Raw genomic sequence first — 14,252 nt, 5'->3', positions numbered from 1 at the left:
AGTCTGTCCCAGCACCAGTCTGTCCCAGCTGCAGTCTGTCCCAGCTGCAGTCTGTCCCAGCCCCAGTCTGTCCCAGCTGCAGTCTGTCCCAGCTGCAGTCTGTCCCAGCTCCCGTGTCCCCAGCACTGCTCAGGGCTTTTTGTGCAATGATTTCCTGCCTCTCCATGGCATGGCCAGGATGGCACTCCTGCTGCCCCAACATGGCTGTGGGGAGTGGTTGCTAGCATGGAGTCCAGCAAACTGCATAACCCTGGGCAGAACCTGGAGGCAGGAAAGCAGCACCCCATCCCCAAGCTGGGGGCTGGTGCATCCACAGTGACAGCAGGATGTTCAGCCCTTTGCCCCTCTGTTTTCAGTGCTGGTGAAGTCCTGCATTTCCCTGGGTGCCCAGTGGATGCCCAAGGCTTTCAGGGTACTCTTGGGATGACCAGAGCCAGTCTTGGCTCTTACACTGATGTGTTATGTGTCTGCCTGACTTAGCTGTGCAAAACTCCACAAGTCTTTCTTGATCTGTAGGGTCTAGATGGCCCCACTGGAGAGAAGGGAGAACAAGGTGACCAAGGGATACCAGGACCATCAGGATTGCCAGGGCCCATTGGACTTCCAGGACTGACAGTAAGAATGGAAAAGAGAAGGCTGCTCTTTCCTTGGTGAAGAGAAAATAGCACAGAGCAGCACACAAGGGCTCATTTCCTAAATGTGCCCTGGGAAGCACATTTGTCCTGGGAAGCTCAGAGCCCTCCCCCTGTGTCAGGGGTCACAGGATGTCCCTCAGACTCCAGCAGCACCCAGGGAATGTCAAACACAGGGTCTGTTCCCACTTCTCTTGGGAGAAATATATTTATATATAAATATATATGCTGAGCCTGCACAGGCAGCTCCAGTGGAGCTCCAGAGCACAGCCAGTGCTGATGGGCTCTGCTGCTGTGTGCTGGGAGAAAAGGAGAGCACAGAGACAAAGGGAATCCAGGACAGCAAGGATGTAGCATTTTTGGGGTTCCTAGGACACAGGAGGAATTGATGAATTTGACTATGTTTTTAGAAGGTTAATTATTATTTTATGTACTTATATTAAAGAATGCTATTCTAAAGCTGTACTAAAGAATAGAGAAAGGATACATCAGAAGGTTTAACAAGATACTAATTAAAAATTCGTGGCTGACTTCTCAGAATCCTGACACAGCTGATGGCGATTAGTCATTAATTAAAGACAATTCACATGAAACCAGTGAAACAATCACCTGTTGGATAAACAATCTCCAGACCACGTCCCAAAGCAGCAAACACAGGAGCAGCAATCAGATAATTATTGCTTTCATTCTTCTCTGAGGCTCCTCAGCTTCCCAGGAGAAGCAATCCTGGCGAGGGGATTTTTCAGCAAGTGTGCCAGTGACCGTGGTAGGCACTGCTCCGTGTTCCTGTGGGATCTCAGCAGCAGGGGAGGGTGATGTGGCAGCAGTGCTGCTGGAGAATGGCACAGCCCCTCTGGGCACAGCCAGCCTCGTGCTGTGGGGCTGCACCGGCAGCCCTGGCTCCTGATCCTCCTTTCCCTGGCACAGGAACAAGCTCTCTCACAACCCCCAGCCAATAAAGAATGCCTAGGGAAGAACAGGTCTTGGAAAGCCTAACAAATACTCTCCTCAGCATTTGCAGTAATTGATTTCCTGGCAATTATTTGCGTGTGTATCTATACACATGTATTGGTTTTTTTCCAAAGGATTTTGGTGTTCTTGAATTTGCCTGTTCTTCCCTCAGACTCGCCCCTAGCTTTGGAGTGCCCTGCAGCAAGGAGTCCCACAGGCCATTGACACGTGTGGGGCCAGACTGCTTCTTTAATGTCCTTTGCTTTTTGTCCCTGTGTGGTATTTTTGGGGTCCCCCCTCATGGGGAGGAAAAATATATCTGACTTTATGTTTTTAGAAGGCTAATTTATTATTTTATGATCTATATTATATTAAAGAATGCTAAAGTAAACTATATTAAGGAATAGAGAAAGGATACAGACAGAAGGCCAAAAAGATAATAGTGAAAACTAGTTCTCTTCTCAGAGTCCTGACACAGCCTGACTGTGATTGTTTATCCAACATGTGAATTGTTTTAACTTAATGAGCAATCTCCAGACCACATTCCAAAGCAGCTAAACTCAGGAGAAGCAAATGAGATCATTATTGTTTTCTTTTTTTTCCTGAGGCTTCTCAGCTTCCCAGGAGAAGAATCCTGGGCAAGGGGATTTTTCAGAAAATATGACACTGACAATCCTATGCCTCCTTGTAGGAATGGTGTAGAGTAGTGGAAGTGGACCTTTCTTTGGAACAAACCTCACTACTTTCCCTGCTCTTAAAGCTTGGCAACCTTTGCATAACCCTCCCCTGAGTGCTGCTGCTGCTTCCCAGCCACTCAGTCCTGGATTGCTGCTGCTTCCTAACACAGTCCTTGGGGGGAACCCAGGTTTCCCAGGCTGGCAGAGGAGCTCTGCTGCACCCTGTCCCCCTCTGAGCAGCCCCACTTTGCCCCTTGGGCAGCACATTGATGTGACTTCTCTTGCTTTGCTTTCCAGGTATCTGGGCCCCCTGGACCCCAGGGCCCTCCAGGACCTCCAGTAAGTTTGAGTCATTCACCTGAGGAGCAAGGGAATGGGAATGGGATTAGAGCAGGCAGTGGCTGGGGAGGGTTCTGTGTGGAGACAGCCAGAGCCACTCCACTGAAATGGGAACATGCTTGGGATCACTTCCAAAGCCACCCCCAGGGTAGGCCAGGGCCGGGAGGGCAAAGAAAGAAGGGTTTGTTAGCTGGAGATGAAAGGGAAGACAGCAGAGAGATGGGATGGATGGGATTAAAGGGATCAACCGCAGAAATTGTCTTAGCAGCACACCTGGCCCCCAGCCAGGCCGTGCTTGGCAGGAGGCTCTGGGTGGAGATGAGAGCAGGACATGAAGTGCCCTTACACAGATAAAGAGGCTTTGGGCTGGGGGCTCCTGCCCCACAGAGCAAAACCTCTGCACTGCATGCTTCACTGGGATTCCTGGAGTTTGAAAACATCCTGAAACATTACTGACATGTTGTCTCTCCTCCCAAATCCAGGGTCTTCAGGGTGTCCCAGGACCCAAGGTAAGGGTACAAACTGTTACATACTGTGGTTGTCCCAGCTGCTAGAATTCCCTTCAGTAACATCCTTGCAGTTCAGGTTTCTTCCATCTTGGTAAGAGGATAAATCCTTCTGGATATTTTCTTGAAAGAAATGGATGAGCAGCTCTCATAGGACCCAGAAAAAATGGTCATTCCCTCCAGTTTTCACCCAGGGGAATTCACTGGTCTGTGGAATTCTGCCCATGAGAACACGGTTGAAATCTTGTCTGGAGGGTGGAGGTCTGTACAGTGGGGTGGGTAGTTTGCCACACAGTCCTAAGGAACTGAGCTCTAGCTAACAATTAGTCTTAAAATGACCCTGTGCATTCTGCTGTGAAGCACTTGAGTACTGCACCATCCTTGGTGGCGAGAATCTTTCTCATCTTCATCCAAATGCTCAGCCTGCACCATTGGCTTGCTCACTGTAAAACTGTTTCCTACTCAAAAAACAGGGGAGTGGAAATGTTCAAGGAGAGCTGCATATTTCTGGTGACATTCTGGGCAAAGATTGGAAAATGTGCAAAGTATCTTAATTTTAATTATTCTTAGTATTTGGCCACCAGCGTTGTTTGGGCACTAAAAGGGATGGGTGTGTTTTAAAAAGCCTTGTGAACAGCAGCGAGGAGGAAAAAAGTTTTGGGTACATTTTGAATTTAAGTACAATGAGTATTATGTTTAATATTGCTTTATAGTTTATAATAGAGAATTTTAAATATACAGCTGGGAAAAAATGCTGAAATTGTTTTTTTCTGAAATGTTGAAACTGATGCCTTAGAATTTACAAAAGTTTCTCCAAAAATTATTTCTGTGTGATTTTTCTCCAAGGCTTGTTGCCACCTGTCGTTCACTTCCAGTGGATCCACATCTTAAAATGTACACCCACTGTATCAGATAACTTGTGGTTATTTATATTTATATATAAATGTATATATACAGCAACAACAGCAGGGAGAGCAGCCCTGGAGTGAGCTCAGCTCTGCTGTGAACATCTTTATCTCAGGGCCTGAGTCTCCTCTCATTGCCTCTGAGTTAAAGCAGTGCTCACACAGGGGTAATTTGAATGACGGTGCTTTTCTTCAGATTAGGCTGGGATTGGGCTAAAGCATTGCTCTGCTGCCTCCTGTGCTCCCAGGGCTCTCTGAGGGGAGGAATGTTTGTTATATAAGGGCTGTTCTGGTGGTTTATTTTCTGCTCCATCCTTCCTTTAGGGGGAAGCAGGGATTGATGGAGTGAAAGGAGAGAAGGGTGCCCAGGGTGAAAAAGGAGACCGAGGGCCGCTGGGATTACCCGTGAGTATCCAGGAAGCAAGCAGCACTTTGGGAGCCAAGCCAAAGGCAGCTGTAAAAGGATCCCTCAATGGCAGAGGCACGTGGAGATTTGCTGTGTGCAGTCAGAGAAAGAGACAGTCTATAAATAACTGTGCCTTTGCTTTTTAAACCCAAAGCCTCAGTTTCTGTGCTGAGCCTTCAGCTTCTAGATGTGCTGAATAGATGAGCGATCACTTTATTTCCTCCTGCTTCTGGCAGGACTGGGAGAATCCAGCAGTAGCCTTCCTGGGGGCTCTGTGCACTTCAGGGGAAGATGAGAAACATAAGTCAGAGATGTGGAAAGAGAAAAACCTTCCCCAGCCGTTTGTGTCCTGGGCTAAGCTTTGTACAAAGCGTGGTGGTTCTTAGTGCAACCAGCTTGTTTGATAGCTGGAGCATTCCTGTCCCTTCTGCCATGGGATCAGTGCTCCCCCTGGCCCAGCCTGTCCTGCTGTGTGTGAGCTCAGCTCCCTTACCCTGGGGTTAGAGCACTGCTTGGCTTAGCAAGAGACTTTGGGGCACAGTGTATTGTAGAGAAGTTGCAGGGGCTGTGGATACAAACCTGATGGTGAGTTGGTGGTGATTTAGTCCTACCCAGTTGTTCCACCAGCCCCCAGGTTCTCTCATCATAAAAAGCACTGGTGGCACTGTAGACCTTCCTCAAATGTACAAACACTGCACAGTGCATCTCATGTGCTTGCTATCCTGTGTTCAACCACCCAGACCCCTTGTCCCTGACTTTGGCTGAGACGTGTGTCTTTGTTTGTGAAATGTTTTACTCCTTTAGTTGTGCAGAGCAGTGGTTCCCTTCTAGAGCCTGGATGAATCCCCTCTGACCCCAGGCTCCCAGCCTGAGCACATTCCCTGGGGCTCCAGGCAGAGCAGTGGGGAGAAGGGAGGGATGCTTTTAGAAGGCTCACAGGCCAGGGATTGTGCCTCAGGGAAGCAGTGAGAAGGCAGAACCCCGTCCCCTGAGACATGGCAATGGAAGTTTTCTGTGTAAATGGTTGTTTTCCCTCGGGCCTGTGGGGTATCCAGACAGGAGAAGGAGGTCCCTGTGACAGCCCAAGCAGAATCAGCCCAGCAGTTATCCCAACATCTCATCCTTGTGGCAGGGAATGCCCTAGCTGCTTCTCCTACAGCAGTGAGCCCCATGGGGGACCTTGGCTTTTCCCATCCCTCTCCCTGAGCTGTGGAGGTGGGAATGCTGGCTCAGAAGGATCCTCTTAGGAATGTTTTGTTGGGATCAGCAATATTGGCTGGCCAACCAGGCAGCACAGCTCCTAAGATCAAATACTGTGGAACTTGTATCCTTCGTCAGAGGCACTGAGCTCTCTCCATAGGGCTTTCCATGCCTGATCCAGTGTATCTTCAGCCTGTCAAACCAAATGCAGTGCCAAGCAGGTTCTAAAATATTTCAGGCTGTAAAATCCTGAAGCTGGATCTGCTGCCTTTTTCTCTGACTTGGGGCTTGACGTCACGCTGGAATTCCAGTCCTGATTATCTGCAGTAGCCTTGGCTGACAGGGTGAGAAGCTTGTAATGCTCAAGTGGAGGAAAACTCAAGATTTGGTGCTTATATCCTACCACAGTTTCCCTCCAAGCCACTGGGCTTGATGGGCCTTGGCAGAACCACAGTCAGGCCTTGTGATGAGGAGATTCAGAGCAGGAGCTGAGCAGACAGCAAGGGGCCACTTGATCTCAGGCTGGTGTAACTCTGCACTGGTGACACAGGGAGATGAGCCACCTGTTTCATAAGCCCCCAAACAACTGCCCGTGGAGTGGAGCAAGCCTGCAGCTGACATAGTGGGCACCACAAGCCCCGGAGTTCTTGGTAGCAGCTTGAACAGCTGATGGTTCTGCAGTGCCTGTAAATGCCTTGGTGAGCAGAGGCCTCTGAGCCTTGTGTCTCACCTGTGTTGCCCAGCCTGCCACAAAGGCAGTGCAGATTCCAGCTCCACTGTTCACATTTTCTTTTCACCACCTGTCATAGAACAGCTGCTTCCCCAGGAGTTTTCCTGGTGGCATTGAGTGAGGGAAATTTAAGAGGATCTGAAAGTTGCAGGTCGACGTTATGTGTATTCAGCGTTTCTATGTTTTTGTTGGTTTGCTTGTAAGTGCCATCACTTGTCCTTAATTTTTGTTAATTGCAAGCATATGTTTGTCTCAAGTCACTGCTTGACTCACCTCTTGTTTCCCCTCACCCTCTCCTGTGCCTGGTTTCTGTGACCCCTCCCTGCCTGTTCAGGGTGCTTCAGGTTTAGACGGCAGGCCTGGACCAGCGGTGAGTTCCACTTCTCTGTTACCCCATGTTTGTCCCCCCCCCCGTCGTCACTCGTGTTGTGTCTTCCACCCAAGTCTTGTTTATACCAGCAATGATCTTATTTTTACCAGAGCAGGCTTGGGAGGGAATTAAAATGAGGAGTGATATCACACACTTGTTGTCTTTGATGCTACCAGTGTGGATGCTGGGATCGCAGCCTGCTTGTTCCCCTGTATCTCAGGAACATGAGGAATGAAACCTCTGCATGATTCCATGATGCTCCAACCTGTCATTCTCCAGGAGATGGGAGAGGGACTCATCATCAGCAGCTGTAGTCACAGCACAAGGGGGAATGGCTTCAAAATGCAAGATTCAATGGGTTTAGGTTGGATAGGAGGAAAAAGTTCTTTACTGTGAGGCCCTGGCACAGGTTGCCCAGAGAAGCTGTGGCTGCCTCTCCCCTGGAAGTGTTCAAGGCCAGGCTGGACAAGGCTTGGAGCAACCTGAGATAGTGGAAGGTGTCCCTGCCCATGGAAGGGGGTTGGAACAAGCTGATCTTCAAGTCCCCTTCCAACCTAAACCATCCTGTCATTCTAAGTAATGCCAACCTGGTTCTGCAAACCACTCGGCTATTCTTGGGTAACAGCTGTTAAATAACAGCCAAATATTTTTAATCCCTCTTGGGAAATCACAGATCACCCATGTACAATCCACTTGGCTATTTAAAAACAAAAAGCAATTTCTCCTCCTCAGTGTAGCTGGGAATAATTTCAGCTGCTCTGACTGCTGAGGAGAATCTGAGTGGCAGCTTATAGAGTCAGTTGTTTGGGGAAACTGTACATACAATTTTATAGATGTGCAGAGGAGATTTCAGTGTATTCCTTAGCAGTAAATGATGCATAAATGAAGGCAGTTAAGATTTCCACAATTGCATGGATCTCAGGAGAGCCTGATTGTTCTCTCTGCCACACTGAAGTTGTGTGCTGCATGAGCTACTCCTCAGCTTGTGTTCTGTGGATCTGGACTTCTCTGGAAAGCTCTCCTGATCCACATGAGCTGTCAGGCTGTCATCAGAGGGGTTCCTTTAGTGACTAAGCATTGCAGACTGACATTAAAAAGTGCAAGACCCTTTGCTTTAAGGCTTTTAGAAAAAGATTCCCATTTGGGAAGTTTTCTCCTTGGTTCTTCCTCGGAGTCAGGCAATGTGCCTCAAAAGAATCCCTTTATTGAGGCTTAATGAGGGAATTGTAGATCCATACCTTTGTGGTTCAAGGAGTGTGAGTTGGAGGGGCTGGAATCCTGTTCTTAGCCAGAGGGGTATTACTGAACCCCCATGCTGCCAACATTAAAGATGGCTTTGATTGATTTCCCAGAGGCCAGGCGAGTCTCAGGAGCACCAGCAAGGAGGTTTGGTGTGCTGGTGGGAGATGGGCTCTGTGTCAAAGGCTCAGGAAAAACACTGGGCGTTCCTGTCAGCGTGGCTGGGAGCCTGGTGGAGTGACAGGAATGGCAAAGGAGGAGCAGAGGGACAGGAGGATGCCCCTCCCAGCTCACACCTGTGCCTGTACACACCTGCATCCAGCTCTGCAGCATGGGCTCTGCCAGCTGGCATGAACCACCAACCCAACACTTCCCATCTCCTCAGCTACACTGACTCCAGGAGGGGGTAGAGAAAATAGGGAAATAAGCAAAAAGAAAAGCAAAATGTTTATCATGTGTGTAAATGGCCTTTATTCTGCTACAGCTTTCAGCCTTGTCTGGTGTCACCTAGAAAGAAAGAAAGAATTCCTGTTGTGGAGCTGGCAGAAATGCTGGCTGAAATTATTGTCAGGAGAGAGCTTCAGAAGTACAAATGAGGCTCTGGAAGTGGTGCTGCTGTGATCTAACACCTCAGTTCTCATGTTCCTCAAATTGCCTTGCCAACTGAAAGCTGTAGTGCTGCTAGGTGCCTTCCTCCACCAGCCTGTGCTTTTCCTAAGGGAGCAGCAGCATCTCCTGGCTTTAAGGAGGCCTGAAATAAAAGCATCCTGATGTGTTTTCCTTCCTACAACTGCAGGGTATTCCAGGACCAATTGGGGCTTCGGGACCAGCAGGACCAAAAGGAGAGAGGGTGAGTTTTGTTCAGAACTGACAGATGCTCTAGAACTTCTCTGAAGATACCACAGCTCTGGGGGACAGAGGAGCTCCAGGCTTTTCCAGAGCTGGAATTGCCCTCTCCTTGCTCATACAAGAGCCTTAGCTGGGCCTCTTTGGTGCTTCAGTATCTCAACCTTGGGGGGTTTCAGGTGCTTTGAAGTGCATCCTTTGCTTTTTCTTCTATGGTGCTCTGTTGCCTGTTTGTACTAAATAGGAATGTGAACAGTTTCTGCTCTTCTGTGTCCATTTCAGGGCAGTAAAGGAGACCCTGGAGTTGCAGGACCAATGGGGCCAGCAGGGCTTCCTGTAAGTATGGAAATCCTTGGGATTTACCTCCTGAGCCTGTTTCCTTGCTGTGCTTGACAGCTGAAGATGTTCTGTGACACAGTGTTTGCAGCCACAGCTGGCTTAGCTGTTACTAACCAACTCAAGTTACAGGATTGTGTTCACTACGGGAGTGACAGAAAAAGCTGAGGAGCTTCAGAGCAGACTCAGGGTGATGTGGAGGAGGCTGAAAGGAAATTGTAAATTCACCTTGGTCCTTGAACTACCTAAAGAAGCTGTGTGGGACTCCCAGGATGTGTCTCTTAGTCCAAAATGCTGCTTTTGAGCAGCTCCTTTACCTTTCACAGCCTGGGTGTCTGGCTCCTGTCTGAGAGAGCTCTGTGCTGTCATTGCAAAAGGGACAAAAGCTGCCTTCAGTGATGTTAATTCCACTGTCTGGGATTGCTTTTGGCAAAATGGGGTTGGTGCTGTGGTCTCATGCAGTTACGGAGTGGCTTTGTTGTTTAACGCAAAAAAGGAAGTTTGTTGCATGCTCATAACTAATTTGTTTCTTATCTAAGGAGTCCATAGGATAGGTAGTAGTGGTGTTATCACCTGCATGGTCTGATGGAGTGAAGAGGAGGTTGCCTGTTGGAAAAATTGTGTTTATTTTTGACATAGCCATTGCACCAAATGGAAAACTCCCAAAATCCTGAGCACACATTCGTCTCTTTAGTGGGAACATGGTGAAATCTGCTTGTTTTGAAATGTCTCTTTCTGTGTTGCTGCATTTCAGGGTTTACAAGGTCTACCTGGTGACAAGGGAGTCCGGGTAAGTTCCCAGCACACTTTGTGTTTCACTGCTAACAGCTGTACTCAGTGACAGCCCAGTGAGCTCCTGTGGCACCAGCATGGTTTGGGTGCCACACCTTCACCCCAGTCACTCTGCACACCTGTGCTTCAGGTGTGAGACCTGTAGCTCATTCCATCACCTGGAACGTTGGGCTACACCTCGCTGAAGGCTCTAGAGGGATTTTCTGATGTGCTCCTTGTGGTCACACCTCTGTTCTGACTGAAGCACAGGATTTGAGTTAGGCCAGCATGGTGTGCCTTAGGAAATCCTGCTTACCTAGTTCCTGATGGATAATAGGGATTCCTGGGAGAATCAGCTGAGGTGCAGCCAGCAAATCTTATTTCAGTACTTCTAAATTGTCCCCAAAGCATGAAAAAGAAGGTTGTTTTCTAGCAAACAATCCTGCAGAGAATTTGAAAGATGGAAATTTTGAAAAGATAAATTAAATTTGCCTGTCTTGAAGAATCAGGCCTGAAGTCTCCTCAGGCATTGTCCTGATGTGATGGTGAAGAGCTGGGTCAAACCCAGTGACAGAAATTACAGCTTTCCCATTGTACCACCAGCGTTATGGAAAGATAAACATTGCTAAGGAGTGTCTGTTGAGAAGCTCCTTCTTTTTCATCAGGTTTTCTTGCCTGTTAAGTCCTTGAATCTGGATCTTTTTGATAAAAACATTTAAGAACTGTGGTTGGAAATAATTTATATTTAGAAATATAAATTACTTTTGCATTTGAGTCTGTAATATTACAATTGTATAAATGTCAAGAGGTTCAGTACAGTACAAGTGTATGTAGCCACACCTTTTATTCATAAGACTGTGACACCATCTAAATTTATCTGGAGATGTAATTTTTATAGTGCATGTGCCCATGTGATGATTTCATTATATGGATTTGCTTTTGATGTGTAGTGAGTGTTCTCTGTCCTCTGTCTGCAATGGGTTTCTGACCTACCTCTGCACAGAAAGGACAGTTCTGGACAGCACCAAGCCAACTGGCATCTTAAACTAGGGGAGAAAGGTTCAAGCGTCATGGAAGCACCAAAGTTCTCCCCTTTTTTAATCATTGCATTTCTGGCTTTGCTTCTTAACTTTCACTTCACTTTTGTTTTGCGTGTGCGGCTTCTTCTAAAAAACTGTCATTTTTAATTCCTAGACTTTTTCAGTTGGTTTTTGAACTGAGTGCCTTCGTTAAAAGAAGGCTCTTTCATTAATGAGATATCTCTGAGCTCTGGCATAACAGCAGGTGAGAACTGGGAGAAATTGCAGCTCCCTGTAGAGGATGAGCTGGGAAGCACGAGTGGGGAGTTCTGCTGGCATGACTGCACTCTGCCTCGCTGCAGTTTGCAATGGCAAAGTGAGATTCAGGAGTGTGAATGGGCAAGTGCAGTATTATAGGGGGCCCTAGAGAGTGCCCCTTTTGCCACTGAGCCTTTGTACAGGGATTTCCCCTACTCTGAAGTCCCAGTTTGCCAAAAGCCTCTCTTTTCCTCAATGCTTTTTAAATCCCTGAAATGCTCCTGCTGCTCTCTCTTGGAGCAGGAGATAGCGTGGCTGTGCCTGGGCTGTGGCACTAACGGCAGTGGGGACAGCCAGCATTTTGTGAAAGCCAGCTGAAAAAGTGTGAGCCCTGAACTTGTCCTGCTGTTATTTTAATGCTGGGGGGTTTGTGTGTTTGTGCATCTTCCTTGCTCCTACAGGTCCACCTTTGTCCCCTTTATCCCTTCCTCCTCTTCCACCTTTCTTCCTGGTTCCTTCCTCCAGAGCAACCCATGCTGCATTTTTCCTGGATTATCCTCTCCATTCCAGTGCTTGGTTCTGGGTGACTTCTCCTCATTGCCTCTCCTCTCCCATCCATTTCTCTTGCCAGCTTTGGGTTTAACACTATTTTTTAAAGAAGCAGCAGCCTGTGCTGTCTGATTTTATCCCTTAATTCCTTTAACATGAGGACCCTAAGCTCAGTTCCCTGTGCAGCAGCCCCTTCCCCTGTTGGATGCTCAGCAGCTTTGAGAATTTCCTGTTACACAGCAGGATTTGGTGTGGATGTAACTGGCAAATGCCACCCTATGCCCTGCCTTGTGCTGCCAGTTAAGGATCAGGGACCTGTGGCTGTGCTGCCTAGGACTGCTCCCTGGTCTAAGAGGTTTTTTGGGAGAGCACTACTCAGAGCATCCCAAAGGACAGCCAGACTGTGCAGACTCAGAGCTGAGCACTTCCTTCATTCCCTGGCTTGTGGTTCCCCGAGTGAAACTTTCTGTCAGAATGGGAATTCAGAGGGGCAAAAAAGCCTCCCAGTGCTATCCCAGAGCTATCCCAGAGCAAGAGGGACCTTCCCAGGCAGCTGGAGATGGAGATAAGGAGGCACAGTGCTGGCCAGAGGGGTGGTTTCCATCCTGTTTTCCCATCCAAGGTGCCCTCTGTGGTGTGTGGGAAGCCCTGGGAAGTGGTGTGAGCATCCCTTTGGTGCTGAGCCCTGGCCATGTGGGACTGCAGCCACAGTGTTTATGCAGCTCAGCCACAGCTCAGCAGCTCCAGACATTGATCTTCACATCTCAGACGGAGATTGATTTTAAAAATGTTTCCTAAATGTTTATCCTTTTTTAAACTATCGCTGACATTTGTTTGAAATGGATGATCCTAAAGCTTTTGTGTATTCTTTTTTTCTCGGACTAAACTATTATTTACAGGGGGAGAGGGGCAAGAAAGGCTCTAGAGGGTCTAAAGGGGATAAGGGAGACCAAGGAGCACCTGGATTAGATGCACCCTGTCCGTTGGTATGTCCTGTTTCATCAAATGTATTGTTTTAAGATGTGTTGATGGGGAAGACAGAAGGAAATCATAACACAAATAATGGTCTTGCAAAAGTACAACATTTGGATAAGCACAGCTGGGTTCCCACCACAGCCTGTGGGACCAAGTGATCCTCTGAGGGATCAGGCTGCTGAGTGACCACGGTTATGTTCCTTCCTCTTCCAGACAAAGGTTTGGGTACATGGGTGTGCCATGTGCTGGGAGTTCAGGGCTCTCTCCACTGTGGATACAGCCCTGTCTCCCTTGCTGCTGGTTCCAGCTCTTCTCTGGAGATGCTCCATGGGATCAAAGCTACCTGACAGCAAAACTGCAATGCTGGTTCCTTGCCTTGGAATAGCAGCCAGCTGATGTGGTGGCCTGAGAGCACACAGGGCACTTGAGCTGCACTACCCAGAGCAAAAACAAGTCTCAGTTACCCTAAATGGGATGTTTCTGTCAAAACAGATTGGCTATAAGTCTAGACAAGTAAATAAATACAGGAATATGTGTACATTTTAATCTAAATTCATATGCTGCAGCAAACACTGCCAGCAATCTGCTAGCAGTGCCACAGATTCCAGGAGAACTTGGGCATCATTCTTTTAGAAATCCAGCTGCTGGGTTTCTCGGTGAGGGTTGGAGGAATGGCTGATTTTGGAATGGAGGAAACACCATTCCCATCCTCTCAGAGAAGCATCTCGTGGCTCACAGATGACAGAAACTGCTGCTGCTGCACAGCCCAGCGTGCAGACAGGGCTCAGTGTGGGTGTGCAGCTGAGTGCCCCGTCTGTGCCAGTCCCAGCTGGCTCTCAGCCTCTCCTCCTGGGGCGTGGGGCTGCCTGGCACTGACTGAAATAACGATAGTGGTTGATTTCACGAACAGGGTCTGCGAGGTTTTAAAGGCGAGAAGGGTGAGCCGGGGTTACCTGGGCTGGACGGCCTGGATGCCCCATGCCCATTGGTATGGTGTACCTTCCCTTTCCTGCATGCTCGTTTGCTTTTGGCCTCTTGCTGCTATTTCTGATCCCCCAAACGGCTGCATGCCCTGGAAACACCTGGCAGTTCCTTCCTTACCTGTCTCCAGACTCCCTCCCTCTCATTGCTGCTGTCAGAACCAGGCCCTTCCCTTCATTCTGATCCCCAACATCTGTCAGCAGCACTTTGTGGCATGAGGAAAATTAGAGTTGGAATGTGGTTTTATTTACAGCAGCTTCACTTCTTCCTTTGCCTTCCCTTTGACAATAAACCAGTGTATGCAGACCCAGCTCTACACTGGCTTGGCTTCCTCACAAGGAGCTGCGTGCTTGTGTCCTTCATTAACTCTGTTTTTAATTGCTTGTGTGTGTTGAGCACAGCCTGACATGGTTCTGTATGACCTCAGTCACCCCATACATGAAGATGACTGAAAAGAATAGTTATCCCATTAGTAAGCCCATGTGACACATATTAATAGGGACACTTAACTTCCCTGCTGGATCATTCCTATTTATGTCTCTCCCCAAAAGTCCAAATTGTA

The 14,252-nt window shown here is 48.2% G+C and overlaps 1 protein-coding gene across 1 annotated transcript in view; it reads left to right on the top strand.

The window, feature by feature from the left end:
- The window catches only part of COL13A1 (collagen type XIII alpha 1 chain), an 86,568-nt gene that overhangs the window by 69,098 nt on the left and 3,218 nt on the right, over nucleotides 1–14,252 (top strand). Inside the window, exons 34-43 of the mRNA XM_054288404.1 lie at nucleotides 517–615; nucleotides 2,558–2,599; nucleotides 3,082–3,108; nucleotides 4,335–4,415; nucleotides 6,681–6,716; nucleotides 8,752–8,805; nucleotides 9,084–9,137; nucleotides 9,892–9,927; nucleotides 12,634–12,720; nucleotides 13,620–13,697. Coding sequence (XP_054144379.1) covers nucleotides 517–615; nucleotides 2,558–2,599; nucleotides 3,082–3,108; nucleotides 4,335–4,415; nucleotides 6,681–6,716; nucleotides 8,752–8,805; nucleotides 9,084–9,137; nucleotides 9,892–9,927; nucleotides 12,634–12,720; nucleotides 13,620–13,697 — 594 coding nt within the window. The remainder of the gene's footprint in view (nucleotides 1–516; nucleotides 616–2,557; nucleotides 2,600–3,081; nucleotides 3,109–4,334; nucleotides 4,416–6,680; nucleotides 6,717–8,751; nucleotides 8,806–9,083; nucleotides 9,138–9,891; nucleotides 9,928–12,633; nucleotides 12,721–13,619; nucleotides 13,698–14,252) is intronic.

This window comes from Melozone crissalis, unplaced genomic scaffold, assembly GCF_028551555.1.
Source record: "Melozone crissalis strain CALT ecotype California unplaced genomic scaffold, PUWL_Pcris_2 ptg000062l_1, whole genome shotgun sequence".
In the NCBI taxonomy this organism is placed as follows: domain Eukaryota; kingdom Metazoa; phylum Chordata; class Aves; order Passeriformes; family Passerellidae; genus Melozone; species Melozone crissalis.
The sequence above is the reverse complement of the archived record's forward strand: the minus strand, read 5'-3'. Positions and strand labels throughout refer to the sequence as shown.